The sequence below is a fragment of the Callospermophilus lateralis genome, chromosome 11, assembly GCF_048772815.1.
Source record: "Callospermophilus lateralis isolate mCalLat2 chromosome 11, mCalLat2.hap1, whole genome shotgun sequence".
Lineage (NCBI taxonomy): Eukaryota > Metazoa > Chordata > Mammalia > Rodentia > Sciuridae > Callospermophilus > Callospermophilus lateralis.
The window spans coordinates 43,679,525-43,701,240 of record NC_135315.1 but is presented as its reverse complement, the minus strand read 5'-3'; the positions used below and the strand labels follow the sequence as shown (position 1 = coordinate 43,701,240).

General features: G+C 47.3%; 1 protein-coding gene and 1 pseudogene across 1 annotated transcript; one reads left to right on the top strand and one right to left on the bottom strand.

Annotated features, from left to right (window-relative positions):
• The first annotated feature begins 15,646 nt into the window (after window positions 1-15,646).
• Bhlha9 (basic helix-loop-helix family member a9) lies at window positions 15,647-16,369 on the top strand. Its single transcript, XM_076871735.1, has one exon. The coding sequence runs from the start codon at window positions 15,647-15,649 to the stop codon at window positions 16,367-16,369; it is 723 nt and encodes a 240-aa protein (XP_076727850.1).
• A 2,734-nt stretch (window positions 16,370-19,103) lies between these two features.
• On the bottom strand, window positions 19,104-19,491 carry LOC143410840 (NADH dehydrogenase [ubiquinone] 1 beta subcomplex subunit 4 pseudogene; annotated as a pseudogene).
• Between the last annotated feature and the right edge of the window lie 2,225 nt (window positions 19,492-21,716).

The window sequence follows — 21,716 nt, the reverse complement described above, 5'->3', positions numbered from 1 at the left end:
CATATTGTGGATTGAACCCAGGGATTGGAACTGCAAAATTCCAAATGACTTCTTTTTCTGTGGCTCCTTTGTCAGAGTGAAGTGCCAAGATTAGAGAGGGGCATAGATGAGCCCTAGAAGGTTGGACCTGTGATGGAAACCCCCCCAAACACATACAGCACCTGATGGGCTCAGCTGCCCTCCAGAATAAAAGGTAAGTGGACAGAAGGACAATGGGCAGTGGGAGGATCTGACTCAAGTGCTGGCTGGACCTGTGATTTGGGACAAGTGACTTCCACTTCTGGGAGGTGGTTGGACTAGATTAGTAATTCTAAAATTTTTGGATTATGGATTTCTCCTGACAATTTGATATGAACCCATATAGATGTAAATTTAGATATATAATCCATATTTTATATGTGTGTATTTTGTTCCTGGTACAAAGTAGATGTGCCATAAATAATAATGAATAGATTATGGTTGGGATTCAGAGACCCTTTCCCCCCAATACACACTTGAAGTTAGCCCAGGTTCAGAATCCTGGAATAAGCTGATCTCTTCCTGTCCCAACATTCTTGGAGTCTACAAAATTCTACCCTGAATCTTTTTTTCTTTCCTTTCCTTCCTCTCCCCACCCAGGGCTAGGGATTGAACCTATGGATGTTCTACCACTAAGCTCACAGAGCCACATCCCCAGCCCTTTTTATTTTTTATTTTGAGACAGGGGCTCACTAAGTTGCTGAAGCTAGCCTGGAGCTTTCAATCTTCCTGCCTCAGCCTCCTGAGTTGCTGAGATTACAAGAGTGTGCTACCTTGAATCTTTCTGGTGTAGACTATATAGTTGACTCTAACCAAAACAAAGTTCTAGTCCCGTTCAGCAAAAAAAAATATTTGCTGAACAGCTTCTGTGTCCAGGGTGCCAAGAGCTACATTGCATGCATTCCATATTTTATCTTATTTAGCCTTACACCAATTTATGAGGAGGTTTTTATTATTCTGGTTTTTCAAATGAGCTGGTGTGGTGGTGTACACATGTAATCCCAGCAACTAGGAAGGCTGAGGCAGGAGGATTGCAAGTTCAAGGCCACCCTAGGCAACTTAGCCAGATTCTGCCTTAAAATAAAAAAGGGCTGGGGATGTAGCTCAGGGTAGAGCACCCCTGGGTTCAATTCTCAGTATAAAAAGAAACAAATAACAACAACAACAAAAACTAAAACTAATTTTTCAAATGAGGCTCAGAGAGGTTAAGTAACTTGCCTAAGGTTATTTAACTGGTCAGAGATGGAGCTGGGATTTGAACCTAAGTCTGTCAAAATCTATTAAAAGGTCTTTCTTCCAAGTCCTGGTTGAGGGTCACCACTCCTTCCTCCCAGCATGAGGTTTGAGGATTGCTGGGCATTGCTGAGGGGAGATCAATCTCTTCTCCTGAGCTGCCACATACCACAGAGGATAAGATGCGGTGGCTGTATCTGAAGACAGGCTTCCCATAGCACCAGAGCAGCGGCACATTCCCAGGAGAAGGAGACTTGGTGTCACCAGCCCTATTCATGGGCACACAGGACCTGGGCCCACAGCCCTTTCCTCATTGGAGCGCCGTGGGTCTGCGCAGCCCAGTTGCGCCCCCTTCAGGCCTCCTGACGACCGCTGGGGAGTGCACTTCAGACACCCGCCCACTTCCTGGCTGTGTGACAGCCCGTGAGCTGCTTCACCCGCTGGAGGCTCCGTTTCTACATCTATGAAATGGGCCTAAAAAGACAACGAAGCGCCGGGACCCGCACCTGGACCGAGGAGGAGGCTGGAGAAAGAACCACGGCTCCCGGGTCCACGCAGGTGTCTGCCCCAGACGGAGCGCTGTCCCAGGCAGTGAAGCAAAGGGACGGAATGGATCCAAAATAAGTGTCTGTGGACAAAACCACAGTCGCCGAGGACCCCCCCCCCGCCCCAGAGCCTGGCTCGGGACGCTAGAGGTGGGTCCTCCACCCGGACTCCCTCGCGGAAGGATTTACGCGGATGGCGACCGCGGTCCTTCGCCCCGGGCGTCGCGCTCCCCGCGCCCCCGACACGACCAGGCTCCGGATCTTGGCTCGTAAATCTCCTTCACACAGAGGGCCATAAATCAGGGCTCGCCCCGGACCCCCCAGCTCCCAGCTCCGACCCGTCCCCCTCGGGAAGGGCGGGGCGCAGGAAGCCCCCGGGACGGGTGGGTGGGGCCGGTGCCGCCACGCCCCCGCCACGCCCCCTGCGGCTGCTAATTACAGGCCGGCGGAGCCTGATTTACGGCGGGGCGGGGCGAGTCTGGGGAGTCGGGAGTGGCGGGGGCTGGGACACCCCAGAGGCTCCCAGGTTCCCAGGATCTCGTTGAAATGACAGTCTCGATAGTAAACTGCAATGTGCTTTATATACATTAATAGAAACATGATAATAGCTAACTTGGAGAGACTATGTGCCAAGCTGGGCTAAACACTTTATTAATTCATTCATCAAATAGTTATTGAACACTTACTAGGTGCCAGGAGTCTTGCATATATTATCTCCCAAATGCCCCCAGCCCTGAAAGTTAGTCGTTATGGGTCCCATTTTGCAGATGAATAAATGAAAGCAAGAAGTAATTAAGCAATTAAATGAACTTGTCTAAGGCCACTTGACTAGTAAGTAGTAGGTCCAGGATTCATACTCCTCACCATTTGTCGCTAAAATTTACTTTAAAAAAAAACCCCAAACCTAGATTATCTTGAGTCTTTGTTACCACTTGCATTACCATCTTCCTGCTGCTCCATCCTTCAACTGTGTGCCTTTGGGCAAGTGCCTTAGCCACTCAGAGCCTTAGCTCCTCTCCGTGGCAAAAGAGTACTGTCCTACTTATCACAAGGAGTTTGGAGGATCAAATTTAAAGGAAGTTTATGAACACAATCATAAATTATAAAGTTCAAGGATGAAAGGGTATTAGTTAACGTGATTTGGGGTGTTCTAATGGATGAATGCCCGACTCTCTGTGGCTTAAACATAAATGTGTATTTCTTGCTCAGATGTGGTCAGTTTGGTGTTCCTGGCCTTGCAATTTTTCCTGGGCTATCCTGTTCCAGGCATGATGAAGGGCTCAGAATTCATTCTCCTTGTGACTCTGTCATTTCCAGCCTGTGGCTACCCCAGGTCCTGAGGCTGCCCTAAGGTCCAGAGGCCAGCAGGAAGGAGAAGGAGCACGGAGGCTGCTTATCAGAGGTTGTTATAGGCTGACCTGGAAAGTACACATCGTTTCCACTCACACTCACCAGAAACGCAGTCAACTGCAAGAAAGGCTAGGAAATGGCATGACTGCTGCACAACAGATTACCCCAAAACTTTTTGGTTTAAAACAGCAATAGACATTTATTAGTTTATAGTCAAGATTTTAGGGAGGGGACTACCTGGGTCATTTTCTTCTCCTTTTGTGCAAGATAGACATGTGAACTCCTGCAGCCTTTTTGTAACCATAAGGGAAGAGAAAGAAACACTATGAGAGAAGAGATACGAAAAAAATTATATGAACTGAGGATGTGGCTCAGTGGTAGAGTGCTTGCCTAGCATGCACAAGGCCCTGGAGCTACAAAAAAAAAAAAAGAAAAAGAAAAGAAAAAGGAGTAGATACTGAACTAAACAAAGGAATTAAAAAATCCCCACAAATCTTTATTCATTTATTTATTTACTTATTTATTGTGGTGCTGGGGATCAAATCTAGGGGCTCACACATTCTAGGCAACCACTGTATCATTTAACCACATCCCCAGTACCCTACAAAGTTTTAAATATTCCTAAGAACACTTAACATAATTCTGAAAATGAGCAGCCTGAAGGATTTCCCAAGGAGGCAGTCATTCCACAGAGGTGGTTGGAGCTGGCATGGCAGAGATGTGTAACTACAGATCATTGGGGACAGGATGAATTATTTACCAAATGGAGTTAGAAAAATTGAATGGGACTGGGGCTGTAGCTCAGTGGTAGAGTGCTCGCCTAGCACGTGTAAGGCCCTGGGTTCGATCCTCAGCACCACATTAAAAATAAATAAATAAAATAGAGGTATTGTGTCCAAAGCTAAAAAATAAATTTAAAAAATTGAGGGCTGGGGATGTGGCTCAAGTGGTAGCGCGCTCGCCTGGCATGTGTGCGGCCCGGGTTCGATCCTCAGCACCACATACAAACAAAGATGTTGTGTCTGTTGAAAACTAAAAAAATAATAATAATAATAAATAAATATTAAAATTCTCTCTCTCTCAAAAAAATTGATAGCTGAGTTCCAATAATAATCATAATGATAGCAGCAATAGCAGTAATAATAAAAATAATGGACACCATTTATTGACATCTACAAAGTACTAGAAATTGACTTTTATATATTTATCACAGTTTATTCTCCCGCCATGTATTATCATTTATTAGTTCCATTTAACATACGAGAAAAATCAAACATCAAGAGGACGAAGATGGTGGCTCATGCCTGTAATCCCAATAGCTCTGGAGGCTGAGGCAGGAAGATCATGGGTTCAAAGTCAGCCTCAGCAAAAGCGAGGCCCTAAGCAACTCAGCGAGACCCTGTCTCTAAATAACATACAAAACAGGGCTGCAGATATGGCTCAGTGGTTGAGTGCCCCTGAGTTCAATCCCCAGTACACCCCCCCCCACAAAAAAAGAGGACAAAGACGGCTTCTCAAGCTTCCTGAGCACAGTTAGGAGCCCTGATTTCCCTCTCCAGTATAGCAGAGCCCCTTCCTGAGAGTTCCTGCCCTTCAGCAGCCCTGGCCAGGACAGAGTCTGCCTCTCCAGAGGCAAAGCCCTCCATCCATACCAAGCCCGGCCCCCAGACCTGGTACTTCACTCCCACTGACACTGGGGCAGGCAGATCTACCTGATTAGACTTCCTGCTAAAAGCACTGGGGCCTCTTTGTCATTCCCCTAATGAGAAGCCAATCACCCGGTCATTAGTGAGTGGAGGTGATGAGGAGTCTGGTGCTGGGGTGGGAGGGCAGGAGATGCTCTTGGTTATCTAGATGATTTACAGCTGCAGTGGCCAGGCTGACCTGGGAAGGGAGCAGAGAAGCAGCAAGACAAAAAGTTAATATCCAGAGAGGAACTTCTAGGAGCGAGGCCCCCAAGCTAAGAGCTTAACATGCTGTTTTCTTTGATATTCCCAATAAATCTGATGAAGCAGTATTATTACACACCCCCATTTTATAGACACGGAAACTGAGGCTCAAAAAGGTTAAGCATCTTGCCCAAGGCTATAGTGCTAATAAATGATGGTCTTATTCCAGAGCCCTCTCCAGAACAACCACTCTGCTGTCAGGTGATAGGGGCATTGCAGATGAGTGCAGGTGAAGAACTAACAAATATCTTGGCTTTAGACTAAGAAGGAAGAGCATTCAAGAAGTGCTAGATTGGCTGGATGCAGTGGTGCATGCCTGTAATCCCAGCAGCTCCAGAAGTTGAGGCAAGAGGATCAAAAGTTCAAAGCCAGCCTCAGCAATTTATCGAGGCCCTAAGCAATTCACTGAGACCTGTCTCTAAATAAAATACAAAAAAAAAAGGGGAGGAAGATGGGGTGTAGCCCCATGGTTAAGTGCCTCTGGGTTCAATCCCCAGTTAAAAAAAAAAAAAAAGAAAGAAAGAGCGGGTCAAATGTGTGCATGAATTTGTAAGAACTCCTGGGATGTTGAGAAAGCTTACCAGAAAAAGGATAATAATAATGACAACTAAATATTCATATTATTTTTTGAGGTAGTGGGGATTGAACTCAGGGGTGATTTACCATTAAGCTACATCCCCAGCCCTTTTTTATTTTTGATTTTGAGACAGGGTCTCACTAAATTGTGCAGACTGGCTTCCAACTTGCCATCCTCCTGCCTCAGCCTCTAGAGTGGCTGGGAATACAGGGATAGACCACTGCACCCAGCAACAATCAAATATTATTGTTTACTATTTGCTAAGTCCCATACTCAGGATTTTCTGTGCATGGTGTCATTTAATTCTCACAACTTTATGAGGTGGTTACCAATTTATGTATTTATTTTGCAGTGCTAGCAATCAAACCCAGGGCCTCATGCAAGCTAGGCATGTTGCCCAAGGCTATAGTGCTAATAAGTGATGGTCTTATTAGCTACCACTGAGCTACACACTGCCCACCAACCCATTTTACAGATGAGGAAACCAAGAGTCTGGAGGTTAAGTTACCTGCCTCAGCTCTTTTTTTTTTTTTTTTAAAGAGAGAGTGAGAGAGAGACAGAGAGGGAGAGAGAAAGAGAGAATCTTAATATTTATTTATTTTTTTAGTTCTCGGCGGACACAACATCTTTGTTTGTATGTGGTGCTGAGGATCGAACCCGGGCCTCACGCATGCCAGGCGAGTGCGCTACCGCTTGAGCCACATCCCCAACCCCTGGCTCAGCTCTTGAAACTGGCAAATGGCAGGTAAAGGGGATTGGCTTGGGAGTAAGAGAGGAGGAAAGGGTGGTTGCTTACTCTCTAAGTTGTCAGGATTCTTGGTTTGAAACAACAAAATCCAACTCTGATCACATAAACAGAAGAGGGAATTATTGGGCAATACTGAATTAGCTCATCAAATCAATGGGAAGAAAGGCTGGGAAATTACTTCTGGGAAACTCATAGGAATTCCAGGAACCTGGGCAGCTGAATTGACAGGCTAGCCAGTGGAATTCTCTGGCACTGAAGGCCACCAGACCTGGTATTGGCACAGTGATTTCTCTCTCAACTGCTGCCTGTTACTCTGGGACACCTGCTTTAGACTCAGATTACAGGGCCAAGTACCTGAACTCCCGTGTCTCCTAGCTGCCAGGAATCTCTGCCTCCCAGAGTCCCACCACAGAGGCACCCCTCCCCAAGATCCACTAAGCCAATTCTACATTACAAACAACAGTGATGGGAACAAAAACATTCTTGTCTGTAAGTCTATTGATGTAATGAATGATGTTTATTGATTTCTGTATAGTGAACCAACCTTGTATCCCTGGAATGGACCCCCTGCTTGATCATGGTGCACTATTTTTAAAATGTGTTTTTGAATGTAATTTGTCAAAATTTTATTGAGAATTTTTGCATCTATGTTCATCAGGGTTATTGGTCTGAAATTTTCTTTCCTTCGTGTGTCTCTGTCTTGTTTTGATGTCAGGATGATACTAGTCTCATTGAATGAGTTTGCATGGGTTCCCTCCTTTTCTAGTTCATGGAATAATTTATAATTTGAGGAGTATTGGTATTAATTTTTCATTGTAGGTCTTGTAGAACTTGGCTGAGAATCCATTTCTGGTCCTGGGCTTTTCTTGGTTGCTAGGCTTTTTTTTTTTTTTAATATTTTTTTAGTTGTTGATGGACCTTTATTTTATTTATTTTTATGTGGTGCTGAGAATTGAACCCAGTGCTAGGCAAGCGCTGTACCACTGAGCCACAACCACAGTCCAGTTAGTAGACTTTTGATAGCATCTTCTATTTCCTTGCTTGAAATTGATCTGTTTAAATTGTATGTGTCCTTCCTCTGGGTTCAGTTTGGATAGATCATATGCCTCTAGAAATCTGTAGAGCTTTCTACTGTCATGTATAACTGATTAGAACTAATAATAAGAAGAAGAAGAAAAGAAAACAAAAATATTGACAAAAATATTGACAGGTTCCTAGCCACTCAGGAAGAGGTGTCCTATGTTCATAATTAGACCCTAGTTCAGAGAGCCCATTTCGAGAGGCTGCTCAGAAACCTCAGGTCTCCAGTCTTGAAGGAGGATATGGAGATAATGCCTCTCTTTTGTCATCTGTTATATCCAGTTCTATTATCTGAATAGGTGTAGACTCCCTCTGTCCAGTCTCTCTCTGCAGGGCTAAGGCCCCCTCCTCTCTCCTGGATCCTTATCTCCTAACTGGAGTTTATCTTAGATCCACTGTCCACCCTGTTCAAAGGCAGTCAAGCCACAATTCAATAGAACTATGTCACTTCTCAGTTTAATAATCTTTCCTTTCTTTTATTTATTTATTTGTTTATTTGCTTTCTTTTATTTTTTGTGGAACTGGGGATTGAACCCAGGGCTTCCTACATGCTGGGAAAGCACTCTACCACTGAGCTACCTCCCCAGTGCTACCCCTCCCCCTTTAAATTTTCTTTTGTGACTGGACCTCACTAAATTGCACAGGCTGACCTTGAGATTGCAGTCCTGGGGCTGGGGATGTGGCTCAAGTGGTAGCGCGCTCGCCTGGCATGCGTGCGGCCCGGGTTCGATCCTCAGCACCACATACAAACAAAGATGTTGTGTCCGCCGATAACTAAAAAATAAATATTAAAAATTCTCTCTCCCTCTCTCACTCTCTCCCTCTCTCACTCTCTCTTTAAAAAAAAAAAAAAAAAAAGAGATTGCAGTCCTCCTGCCTCGACCTCCAGTGTAGCTGGGATTATAGGTGTGTGCCACCTTGCCCGGCTCTGTTTTTTTTAATAACCTCTTGTAGTTCTTAGATATTTATAGGACAAAAGAAGAAGAAGGAGAAGGAGAAGGAGAAGGAGAAGAAGAAGAAAAGAAAGAAAAAGAAAAAAAAAGATATTTTGTCATGTCTAGGTACGGTGGCCCATGCCTATAATCCCAGTGGCTCAGGAGGATCCCAAGTTCAAAGCCAGCCTCAGCAACTTAGCAAGGCTCTAAGCAATTTAAGGAAACCCTGTCTCAAAGTAAAAAATAAAAAGGGCTGGGGATGTAGCTTAGTTGTTCAACAGCCCTGGGTTCAATCCCTGCGTGCTCCCCCAAAAGAAAAGTCATGATGCCAATGATTCCCAGCCTCATCTCCCATCATTTCCTGATTTCCCACTTCATGGTTTGGCAAAGTCAATTTCCTGTATTTTCCACATCATCCTACAGTGGCTTATCCTTCCAGGCCTTGTCACTTGCTGTTCACTCCATTGTCAAAGCCCTTCCACTCACTGTCTGCTTGGTAAACTCCCATCCATCCTTTGAAACCCAGTTCAGGCATAATTTCCCCTGTAAAACCTTTCCTGACCCCTCAGAGTTCATCCTCCTTCCTCTGTACCACTTGCTAACCTTGCACATTCTTTTGATTTCATGCTATTGAGACAATTGACCTTTCCCACTAGGTGGTAAGCTCCAGGAGGGCAGGTACTGTGTTGCCACCTACCTGGCAGATGGTAGGTGTTCCATAAATACAGAACTAAATTGGCCAGAAAAAGCAAGGTCACTGGATGAATTGAAAGAAGAGAGGTTCCCGAAACTGGGGTTTGGGAAGTGGCAAGAGCCAACTTGTAAGTTGAGGCAGAGAGACAAAGGGGAGAGAAAGCATAAATTCCAGGAAGCAGGGAAAGACTAATTTGGACAAAGCCATCTGAGCACATTTATATTTCCCACAAAGGAGCCAGTGTTGAGGGAAAGCTGCGAAACCGAAGGAGGGGCAATTGATGAGGAGGGTCTCCAGAAGAGATGGAATGGAGGTAGGAGGGAAGAGGAGGTCATCACCCAGAAAACATGCATGGACACCTGGGGAGGGAGGAAGGACACAAGACCAAAGCTGGATGCTGCCTGGAGAGGGGTTCAGTGAAGGGAGTCCTCAGCCTGCAGCAGAGCAAGAGGCTAATGGGTTTTCTGTTGTCTGTTTTAAGATCCATAAGTGGAAATATTTAATGACTTCCCCATCTCCTGCCAAAGAAAAGTGGATGCTTCAGTGGCCTACATGACTATGCACCATCTAGTCCCTGTCATCAATCTGAGCTCATCTCTTACTCAGCCCAGGTCCCCTGGACACCTTGTACCCACTAGAATCAGCAGACATCCTGCCTCAGAGCCTTTAAACATGTTGTTCTTTCTGCCTGGACTCTGTTCCCCAAAACAGCTAGGTACCTTGCCTTTTGTAGGTCCTTACCCAGATGTGACCTTCTTGGGTGGGCTTTCTGGATCTCCCCTCCCTTCACCCCCCATATGCGTACTCAACACTTTCTATCTTTCCTTGTGTTATTTATTTATTTATTTATCCTGCAGCTCTTATTGCTGTTTAATATAGTGCCCCCAGCATACCAGGGATTGAACCCAGGGGTGCTCTATCACTGAGCTGCATCCCCAATCCTTTTGATTTTTTTTTTTTTTTGAGACAGGGTCTCTTGCAGTTGTTTATGCTGGCCTTGAATTTGTGAGTCACCTGCCTGGCCCTCCAGGGTCCCTGGTCACTAGGCTGGCCTAATATGCTGCTAATATACATCTAATAGTACTTATTTACTGCATACGTTATCTATTTTCTTTATTATTTGCTCTCACCACGAGAAAATGACCTCCATGAGGACAGCTTTTGGGCTATTGTATTCACTGGCCTATGCCGGTAACTGCACCAATAAGCAGTCCATAACTTTTTTGTTGAGGCTGGGGACTAGGTCGGTGGTAGATGGCTGGCCTTGCATGCACGGGATAGGTTCTTGGGTTCCATTCCACGAAATGTTGTTGTTGAGTGACAGCATGTAGGACCAGAGTCTAACACTGAGCGCAAATCTGGATTCCAAATGTCTTCTACACTAAGCCAGAGTCTGAGCTGAAACCCGGAGGGTCGGGGTTGGGGGGGGAGGCTCCCAAACCTCCCCAGGGAGGCAGCTGGGGATGGGGAGACTTGGGCTTTCTTCCAAGGTGGGAGCTCTGCCCTCCCTCGGGGGAGCAACGCCGGAACTTCCAGAGAAGAGCAGGAATTTCTGAAATCCGGGCCCGGCCGAGCGGTAATAGGCACCTTCGCGGCCGCCAGCGGAACCGCCCGGCCCTAAATCACGGCCGCCTCCCCTCCTCCCGCGGCCGGCTCAGGCTGCGCTGCTCCCGGGCATGGGCGGCTCCAGCCGCGGCGCGCACCGGCCGTGCAGGTGCCGCGGAAATGCCTGCCCCGCTGGCCGCTTTGAAGTCGCGCTCGCGCCGCAGCGTCCTACCGGGCGCGGACGACCCGCCTGCGTCCCCTCCGTGCTTCCTGCCCGCGGTGGGCAGAGGGGCCTGGGGCGGGGGCGCTTCCCGGGAGCCCGGCCGCCTGTCAAGAGAGTGTGGCCTCAGAATTATGGATTGGAGCCCTGGGTCCTTGATCTGTGCAGGGGAAAGGGATGGGAAGGTGACCTGCGCCCAGCACGGGGACAATGGTGCGGTTCCACATTTTCCTTGCTTTTATGGACGCTTTAAGAGTTCGTGTTAGGGACCAGAGAAGTTTGTCCAACTCATTGTTTTTCTTACTGATTTTTTACTACAGTGTTGTTCCCTTTGAGCCCCATAGTTTTGTCTATTGCAATGGATTTTTCCTCCATGCGATGCAGGGATGGGGATGTTCCAAAGTTAATGAGCAAGAATGAAATTGTGTAATCAAAATTATCCTTAAATAGGACTTAAATTACAGTACACAACAGCATTATATATTTAACCCTGAACAATGTTTTTACACAAGTTAACACTTAATAACTACCGAAATAGATTCTGAAGAGGGAAATGAACACCACACACACACACACACACACACACACACACTTCCTTTCTATGCATTCAAACTGCTTTGCTGTGAAGGCAATTTTGAATTCAGTAGCTCTTGGATGGGGCACAAGGTTTTGCTTGATATTGTGACCACTACAACCATAATTTGGGGACCACAGCTTTCAGACAACTATCATGGGGGAATCTAAAAACATTTTTACTTGGCTGCAGTTTCCTCCCTCCTGTTTTAATATTGAGCTTCATAAAGTTACCTTGAGTTAATACATTGGTTTGTGGTTATCTGCATACAGGAGGTCTAGTATATAGTAGGTGTTTAGTAAGTGCTTGATCAGACTTAGATGGAATTTCCAGTTTCATGATTATCTTCATATCAGGGATTGTACCATTTATTGAACAGTCAGCAAATATTTCCTCGCACCTCCTACGTACCAGGCACAGTGCTAGGAAATTAGAGGTGACCTAGAGGTGGCCCCAGCAACAGCACAGAAGTGCAGTACAATGTGCAGCTAAATTCTAGATGGGGTTGGGAACCCTGTGGGAACCCTGTGGAAGAGGCTCAGGGCTGGCTTTATTGAGGAGGAAAGGGCAACAAACAGCTGAGGCTGGTGATTCACTGAAGGCACCTGAACTCGGTCCAGAACTCTGGCAAGCAAAGAGCCCTGAAGACTTCCCTGCAGATGCAGTCAGGGAGCCGTGGGCTGATCCTGTGTCCTCCAGCTTTACCTGGCTGGCTGGGCCCTGACTCACCTGCAGTAGGGGTCAGTGGGTGGGCACAGGCCTGTCACTTCTGTTCTCTGGCGCTTTCCCTGGGATCCCAGTGGCCATCAGTTCTGCTGTGTGGGTCAAAAGGAGTTAAGGAAATCTCAGGCAGCAAATCTCAATCGCAGCAGGCAGGTATTGGAAGCTCTGGACTTCTGCCTTCCAGTTCACGTTCTCTTCTGTTTGTCTCTGCCCATTTCCCCCTCTCTTTCCAAATTTCCTCTATATTAGTCAAACCTTTTTAAAATTTTCATTCTCAGTTGAAACTACTTAAATCTCTTAAAATTCCTATTTCAAAGGACAGATACAAGGTCTTCAATAAGGACAGGAGGTCAGTGGGGGGGCAGATTTTGGGTGTTGATGGGTGCTCCCTGAGCTGAACATGCAGGCCAAGAACCTGGTCTTGGAAAAGGAAACACACTACAGCTCACCCTCTGACTTGGGGTAAGGTCCTTAAGTCTGTTTCCATCTGCATCATAATAATGAACTTTCCATATGGGACTGTTGTGAGACTAAGATAATGTATGTATAAAAAGCACTTAGTACAGGGGCTGGGGATGTGGCTCAAGCGGTAGCGTGCTCGCCTGGCATGTGTGCGGCCCGGGGTTCAATCCTCAGCACCACATACAAACAAAGATGTTGTGTCCGCCGATAACTAAAAAATAAATATTAAAATTCTCTCTTTCTCTCTCTCTCTCTCTCTCTCTCTCTTAAAAAAAAAAAAAAAAAGCAGTACAATGCCTGGCCTATGAGAAGCACTCTATAGAAGTCAGTACCATTATTATTAAGATTATTATTGCTATGGTTAATTATCACCAAGCAGCATCCTATCCATAATGGTATGTGAGTTCTAGGATACTGAGTCACTGGAGGAAGAAAGGTGCTAGATGTAATCTAAGCTTGTTTGTCACTGACTGGTACCCTCCCCTCAGCTCCTGGGCTGCCCCAGGAAGGTTCTTCTCCCTTGAGGCTGCCCTGGAGATCAATGGGCCACCTCCATCCTTCTGTGGAGATGGGGGTTGCTCATGGCTCATCCATCTACTTTTTGGGGCCTACAAGGCTCTTGATTGTACGTCAAGGTCTCATAAGTATCCAGGTGAGTTTAAATCCAGAGCTTGAGCTTAGTACCTACCCTCAGGGTCAGCTGTATGGGCAAGGGATTGGTGCAGTGGTTTAGAGGCACTCTAGGTTTGATTTAGTGCTGTGCTGTCTCCATCTTCAAATTCTTAGTACTTTGGAACAAGGGGCTCCAAATTTTACTTTGCTCTAGACCCAACAAATCACTTAGCTGGTCCTGCCTACACCTTCATAGAGAAGATATCTTCCATGCAAAGGAAAGTGAGGTGCAGAATCAGGGACATGAATGGCACAGGTCACAGTGTGAAGAGCTGTTGGCTTGCAGAGGGTGGGAGGAAGAGATCTCCTACCTCAGGCTTCCTTTCCCATCTGGAAGGTCCAGATCCTCTGCCCTCTGCTGATACCAGGGGCTTTTCTGAGGGTTTGGACAAGGCCCTGAGTTCCACAGTGTCTGGGTGAATAGGGCAGTGATTCAGCTCTTTCTAGGGTGACTTCTAAGGGCTAAAGGATATTGATGAGGGTGAGAGGAGAGGTGGCCATGGAATGTGACAGTAAGGAATCAGATGCCTGGGCTTTGGCCCATGCCCTGCTTCCTACTCTGAGACATACCAAGGCTGACATCCTGCTACTTGAGCTGGATGGGTGGGCATGGGTGCTAAGACACCTGTGGCCCAAGAACTGCATAAAATTCTGCGTGAGGAATACAGGTGTATGTGATTGTGTGTTGTGGGGGAGGCTTGAATTAAGAAGAGAAAACCTCTGGTTTTAATGAATTTATTTATTTATTTAATTGGTACTGGGTATTGAACCCAGGGACACTTAACCACTAGGCCACATCCCCAGCCCTTTTTTTGTATTTCATTTGGAGACAGGGTCTTGCTTAGAGCCTCACTAAATTTCTGAGGCTGGCTTTGAACTCTGGATCCTTTTGCCTCAGCCCCCTGATCTAGCTAACTATTTTTCCCCCACAATTCCTTTTATTTCATGGGTTTATTTTTCATGTGGTGCTGAGGATGGAATCCAGTGGCTCACACATGCCAGGCAAGTGCTCTACTGCTCAGCCACAACTCCAGCCCTCTAGCTGACTTATTTCCACATTATACTGCTCTTTTGGAAAGAACAAAAGCCAGGAAGTACAAAAAGTCCTTAGGCTACTTCTAGTCTAGTGAACAAGACTGACAATCACACAAGTAAATATATATGGTTTGTTTCCTAGTGCCCTGCACTTTCCCTCTGTGGAGAAATTCAGTTGAAATGATGGGATTGTTGCTGCTGACGCTCTCTGGCACGAATGCGAACTGCATTCTCATCCCTGCTGATGCCACAACAGACCTTGGCATTCAGGTTATGGCTGGGAATGAGATTTACCTTAAGGAACTCCAAATAACTCCCTGTGGATGCCTGAAATTCCACTGGGAGTCTTTCTCTAGGATTAAACATTTTTCTTTTCTAAGACCCTGTTTAAAATTCAAATCCCTGGTGGTAATAGCAGGAAAGGTTTGGTGAGTCCTTAACAGGATAGTACTGTGTCATGAGTAGAACTGTCCCAGGGCCCTGGACTTCAAAGGATGCCCCTGATTGGTACTACCAGGAGAGCTAGAGGAAAAAGAAGATCTTCACCATCTTCTCTGCTGATTCAGCCCCACTCTTTCTGAAGGAAAGGAAGTCAAAAGGAAGTAGGAGGAGAGTTGAGCCCAATCAAAACCCCAACTCAAAATCCTGACCAACCTCAGCTGGTAGCTGAAAAAGCCTGTAGCTCTACTCAGCTTAGGAAGGGGGACTTAGGACTGTGTCAACTCTGCCCCTCCCTTATTGATCCTCTGGGTTGGTCACCCTTTTCCTCAATGACAGCTCTGTAGTTGCCCATAAGACTTGACAAGAACTTTCAAGATTCTAAAGAACATTCAATCCACCATTGCCATCCTTCTATGGTCTATCAATTCTCCTGCCCAGAATCCACATTCCGGCACTCTATTGGGGTCAGCGGAAAGAATGTGGATCTCAGTCAACCCAGAGAGACCCCTGGAGTGAAGCACAGCAAGTTCCTGGTGGCGATTGGAGTTCTGCCCCGGGCATGGCCAGGCTTCCCAGCGGGTCCCCCTGTGTGTACAAGAATCTGCATGCTTCCTTCCTTGCTTGCTTCCTTCTCAGTTCCTCCCTCGCCAACCTACCTGGGGGCAGGTAATAAAGCAGGAGGAGGGAGATGGATGGATGGGGAGGGCGGGGAGCCACGTGGTGCCATAAAGCCCAGGTAGAGAGGGCCGTTCAGGGAGTGTCCAGACCACAGGAGCCAACTCTCAGAGGGTGGACCGTCAGCCTCACCTTCCCAGCGCCTAAGCAGCGGGGCCTGGGAAGAGGCCATGCTCCGAGGCTCGCCCGGGCTAGGCCTCAGGGGCCTGAAAGGGGCCGAGGGCTCTGCAGAGGACTTGGGAGGCTCTTGCCCTGAGCCTGGGAGGAACTTTGGGGTGCTGAGGGAAAACGGCGCCCCCCGGAGCCAGGGAGAGGCCGGGGAGGCTGCGGGCGGAAAGCGGGCCAGGCCGGTGCGGTCCAAGGCGCGGCGCATGGCCGCCAACGTGCGGGAGCGCAAGCGCATCCTGGACTACAACGAGGCCTTCAACGCGCTGCGGAGGGCGCTGCGGCACGACCTGGGGGGCAAGAGACTCTCCAAGATCGCCACGCTGCGCAGGGCCATCCACCGCATCACTGCGCTCTCCCTCGTCTTGCGTGCCAGCCCCCCTCCCCGCTGGCCCTGCGGCCACTTGGAGTGCCACAGCCAGATGGCGCGCGCAGGAGGTACTGGGGACGCCCGCTCCAGCCCCGTACGGCCCGCGCCGCAACCCGCAGGGCCTAACCTCGTGCGCCGGGACGCCACAGGCCCCTTCCTGCAGCCGGCGCCGCGCTGCGCCTCGTGCTCGCCACACACGTATATGGGACGGCCCAGGGCGGTGGCCGACGGCCCAGGCTGGGGCCAAGCCTACGGAGGAAACTGGCGCCGATGTCCCGGGTCTCCCTCTGCTGGGCCCCTTCCCTGGTGCCGGGGCTACCTGCGAACAGGCACCGGGTTGGGCTACCAGCACTCCTGAGCCGGACACCGAGGAAAGCTGGGTTGGCAGGATGACTATAAAAGGGAAGACGGCAAAAATTATTGTCCTGGACAGAGCAAAACGGAATGAGCTGAGACCCGTGGAGGAAAGGAGGCTGCTTGGCAGCAGGAAGGAACTGTGGGGGCGGGGTGTCACCTCCACATCCCAGCCCCGGGTAGCGGCTCTGCGAAAGAAGCAGGATCCTGCTTGGCTTTTAGGTTTGGACTTGTTGAACTCTTCTTGGAAAGTGGCCTTTGCATTCCTGTGCCTCTGAGCCGTTTTCTCTTGCTGCTTTTGGACAGGAGGACTTGTGTGGGAGTGTGGGTGGGCACCTGTTTGGGTCTGATGGCACAGTGTCAGGACTCTTCCCCCTGTGGCTGCCCCAGGTCTGATCTGGGAGAGGCAGACAGAAGCAGCCAAATAAAAAGGAAAATTCTTATTTCTGTCTGCTGTCACGACTCCACTGGCTCAATGGTCGAGGATGACAGGAAAGCCTGAGGGATGGGGGGTTTACTGAGAAATTTTGGGGCCAGGGAGTAAGTCCCACAGATAGACCTCAGCGATGGCTGAGCACAGTGAGGAGTCCCAGGGGAAGGGAGCCATCCAGAGAGGACATTCCTCCTGTGCCACTGGAGAGAGTTATCTGGAGAAAGTTAATGGGGAGGTTAAGGATATGATCAGTCTCATCTGTGGACCTCCCTGCAGAACTACCATCTGCAGGGAGCCACAGCAGGGCTACCATGACGGGAGAGTCTGGCCATTCACAGGGAAGGAAGCTGAGGGCAGGACCCAGGATTGGGGGCCAGGAAGTCCTGCTTATACTCTGAGTGGCAGGCAGAGCTCTCAGGGAATAGTCGGCAGCACCTCTGTGATGAGGGGTAGGCTTGGAATCCAGGAAAGATTATGGGGAAAGGGTTAGGGAGCCCTCAGGCCAAGGATGCAGAGAGAGAGTGGGAGGCACAGGAATGCCCTCTTCTGGAAAATTCTGGAAAACTTTGCTATATCTCAGATGGGTTCATGCCTAGCCCAGCTCAGACTGACAAGGATGATTTTGCAGGTGGTGCTTGCAGGGCTAAGAGTCCAATGTGCCAGGGGAGGGCTGAGGACTTTCTGGTCCCTTTGGAGAACTGGGCTCTTGCGTCTGAGGGGAAGGGTTAAATATAGCCATCTCAAAATGAGGAACCCCACAGAAGCTCGGGAAATGCCCATGGGCACAGACCCAAGGGAGCATGAGGTTCCTCAGAACAGTTAAGGTGAGGCTTGCTGCTATAATTAAAAATGTCTTTGCTTTGTGCAAGCCTCAACACTGCTGGCACACTTGGCATCCTATCCCTAGCCACAGGCTTAGGGCTCCTGATTTCACAGTCAGGGATATGGCACAGACCACAGGAAAGCTTTAACCCTGAGTCTAACCAGGAGCAAAGTGTGGGACCTGGGCCCCAGTCCTGCCCACTGAGCCTGACAGTGACAGACAGTGGAAAGGAAAGAGCCAGACCTGCCTGGGATCTAGTTCTGCTCTGCTGTGTCCTTGGCCTCTAGTTTCTCACCTGTGACATCGATAATGATGCCACCTCAGCGTGGCTGTAAGGTGAACGTGCTTCATAATGTACAGTTTGGGACAATTAGAAGGAGTTCACAAAGTGTTACTGTTTGTTTCCTATTATAATCTTATGATGAATCAGCCTGGACAGTGCTTTAGCCTTCTTTGGGCCTCAGGGATTTATTCTCTGGAAACATGATAAAATCACCAGCAAATCCTGCTTTCCTAAATTCCAGGGTTAAAAGAGGTTCTTTTCCCACACCCAGCAGCCCTCTCTGCCCACAATGGTGAGGGTGCCTCCTGCAGGTGAAATAAAAATGTGGCAGGTGAAGGAGTTCATCTGAGGGGCATGACCAATTGCCTCTCTTAATTTATCAGCTGCATGACCTTGTGTAAATAAATCATCCAACTGATTTCAGTTTGGGAGTTCCCATTTGTATAGTGGACTAAAATAAGTACTTACATCCTAGGCTGATGGATTAAACGAGACAATGCATTTAAAGTGTGTAGCATAGGGTTCACCCCACATAATCACTCACTATAATAGTAATTAGAGCATTTTTAGCAGCTTTACAGTTCACTAGGCCTCATATACTCAGTCTCTTTGGCTCTTTTTAGAAGTATGTGCCTTCCTGCACCTACACTTTTATACCGGCGGCCTTTGTCACAAGGAACAGTGCCTGTCGTGGTGCTAGCAATGAATGAGACAGAACAGCAAAAACATAGAAATATAAAACCCAGTGTTGTTAGGGACATGGAGAAAGGGGTACATTTTACAGATTTCTCGATGTACTGTATATTTGTTCCTTTTTTGTAAATATGGAAAGACCACAATAAAAATACATTAAGGAAGCAATCCAAAAGAATTTTTTCCCCTTAATTTGCAAAAAAAGCCATCACAGCAGTCTGGTTCATTATAGTGCAAGGTTTTAAAAAATACATATGCCCAACCATAAAGGCAAACTCAGCTACTTTAACAGAATGAACATAATAGTGAGTTAAAAGGGCAGATCACAAAATGGTCCATGCCCACTAATTATCATGCAGGCAAACATGTAGGTGCCTGCACAGATGGGGAGAGGATTTGTAGAGATAAACATGGTTTTTAATTTTCACTATATTCTTCTTAACTGTTTTTAATGATTATTAGAAGATTTATTAAGCAAGAATAATATATTAGTCATCATTGCCAGACTAATAGGAGATATTAAATTTTAGGTCCAATTTTCCTACCTGGATAAGTTTTTCCTTCCTATCCCTATCAGTTTTGAAAACATAATACCAGAAAAGAGGGGTCCAATTCCAAACAGAGCTCCTAAGAGTGAGTTCTTGGGAGTGGGTCTGAAATTTGGGTAGATATTTGCTGATCTTGCGTAGGTCCAGCGAATTAAGGCAGGATCTTCAATGAGCCCTCAGTAGTTTGGGTCATTGTACTGAAGCAGATACTCCAGTTTAAGCCGGGCTCTTATGGCCAACCTCTTGGCTTGCACCTTCCGGGTTTCTGGAGATATGTCATATCGGGGTTGAGGGTCAGGGTAGAGTGACTCGACTCGAGGGCTTGCTTATACTTTGGAAACGACATCTTAGCACCCTGGCACAACTGAGCCTGCCCTTCTTAACTATTTTTAAAAAGTGAAAGATCTGCTGGGTGCAGTGGCACACATTTGTAATCCCAGTGGCTTGGGAGTCTCAGGCAGGAAGATCATGAGTTCAAAGCCAGCCTCAGCAAAGTTGAGGTCCTAAGCAACTCAGTGAGACCCTCTCTCTAAATAAAATACAAAATAGGGCTGGGATGTGGTTCAGTGGTCAAGTGCCCCTGAGTTCAATTCTTGGTACTCCCCCCCCAAAGTGAAAGATCTGTCCCCTTAGGATAACCCCAGAGAGAAGTACCCCCCCAAAAGTGAAAGATCTGTCCCCTTAGGATAACCCCAGAGAAAAGTAGGTTCATATTTTGTGCAAGGATGTCAAGAATAATGTATCCCCAGTGGGCTCCTTTGGAAGGACTCACTTCACTAGATGTGAAATTTTGGGGTTCTAACTCTGATGGGAGCTTCATCAGATTAAGTTTTCCTTGCCTTTCACGAATGTGCACATACATGTGTGACCACAGATGTCAGAAGACTTCTGGTGCCTCTAAAGAAGGGGTGGCTGGGCCCCAGAAGGCTTCAGTGAGACAAGAAATTGGCTCAATGATGCCCACCCTGACAGCTCTATAGGTTTCCAGACACCCAATCAGATGCCCAGAGTTAAAAGGGCTGCAGAACAGATAAGAGGGGGTTTTATTTCCTCTTCACCTTGAATTAGGCTGGACCTAACTTGAAACTTCTGAGGTTTCTTTCCTGTTCACCCCACGACCCAAAGCACCCCTAGTATGTAGGCCCACTTCCCCCTCCTCTGTTTGTATCCCTAACCTCTCTCAGCATCTGTCACACTTAGAGCACACAGGATGTGGGTGGGCAGAGGTGGGATCAGTGTCAGTGGGGACACACTCTGGGCGCTAACCAAGCCCACCTCTGCCCACCGGTTGGCCTTGATTGTGAGCCAGGCCCTGGATGAGGGAGCTGGGGTCACCACTACCTCCTTCAGGCGCCCACCACCGAGTTGGGAATGGGGAAAGAGAGAGGAATTCCTTCCTTTTGTTCCCTGTGTCCACCCCAGAGCTCAGTGAGGCCAGCCAGCTGTGAATAGCAAGAGGCTGACCCAAATGTCTAGCTGGCCCAGGGCTCGTCACTCAGATTCCCAGGCAGGCAGGGAACATGGAGTTGACCAAGGAGTTCAAAGCCCTTCTAAAGGCTGGAGCTGGCCCGGTTTCTGTAGGAAATTTGCCCAGAGTTCCAAGATTTTATGTTAAAAGTCTGAAACTCCAGCCAGGTGTGGTGGTGCACACCTGTAATCCTGGTGGTTTGGGAGACTGAGGCAGGAGGATCACAAAGTTCTAGGCTGGCTTTGGCAACTTAGACCCTGTCTCAAAAACATAAAAAATAAAGTAAAAATAAATAAATATGGCTTAGTGGTAGAACCCCCTGGGTTTAATCTCTAGTACCATAAATAAATGAATGAATTTATTTTTTTGAAAGTCTGAAACCCAAATTTTTATGTGGAATGAAGTTTAAAAAAACACTGGTTGAGTCAAAACTTGTGCAGACCAAACCTCCTTTGTAGGATTAATATAGTCCATGGGTTTCCATGAACCATTTAGTTGGGAACCTACCTGGTTTAACTGCTGGCAGGGTTGGGCTCCAAATCCGGTTATTCCCCTCATTTCACAGCCCACTAGGTGACGCTGCAAGCCAGCATCTTGCACGGGCAGAGCAAGCCTGGTCTCCTAGTGCCCTAAGAAGGAAACGGTAACCAACTCATTCAGGCAACCTTGCTGCCACCAACTAATCTGGATTTGTTTTGTTTTGTTTTTTTCCTTTGCTTACAGAATTTAAAAGGTTTATATATGTCTGTTTTTTTTTCTGTCTTCTAGGCTAGACACTGCCTAATAAAAATATATAATGTAAGTCACATTTTTAAAAAGGTAAGAAGAAATAGGTGACATTAATTTTAGTAACATTTTACTTAGCCTAATATATCCAGATATTATTATTTCCACATGCAATCAATATAAAAATATGAATGAAATAGTTTACATTCTTTTTTCTCTGTTGTCTTTAAAATCACATCTCAATTTGTCTAGTCATATTTCAAGTGCTCAGTGGCCTCATGTGGCCAGAGGCTACTGAATTTAGTTGGGCAGATGGAGCCTGCAGAGGACCTGAGTCCCTCTACCCAACAGCCAGCTCCTGGATTATATCATGAAAT

What these genes read in the sequence shown, in the direction of transcription:
- Bhlha9 (XM_076871735.1), top strand. Translation starts at nt 15,647, where the DNA reads ATGCTCCGAGGCTCGCCCGGGCTAGGCCTCAGGGGCCTGAAAGGGGCC.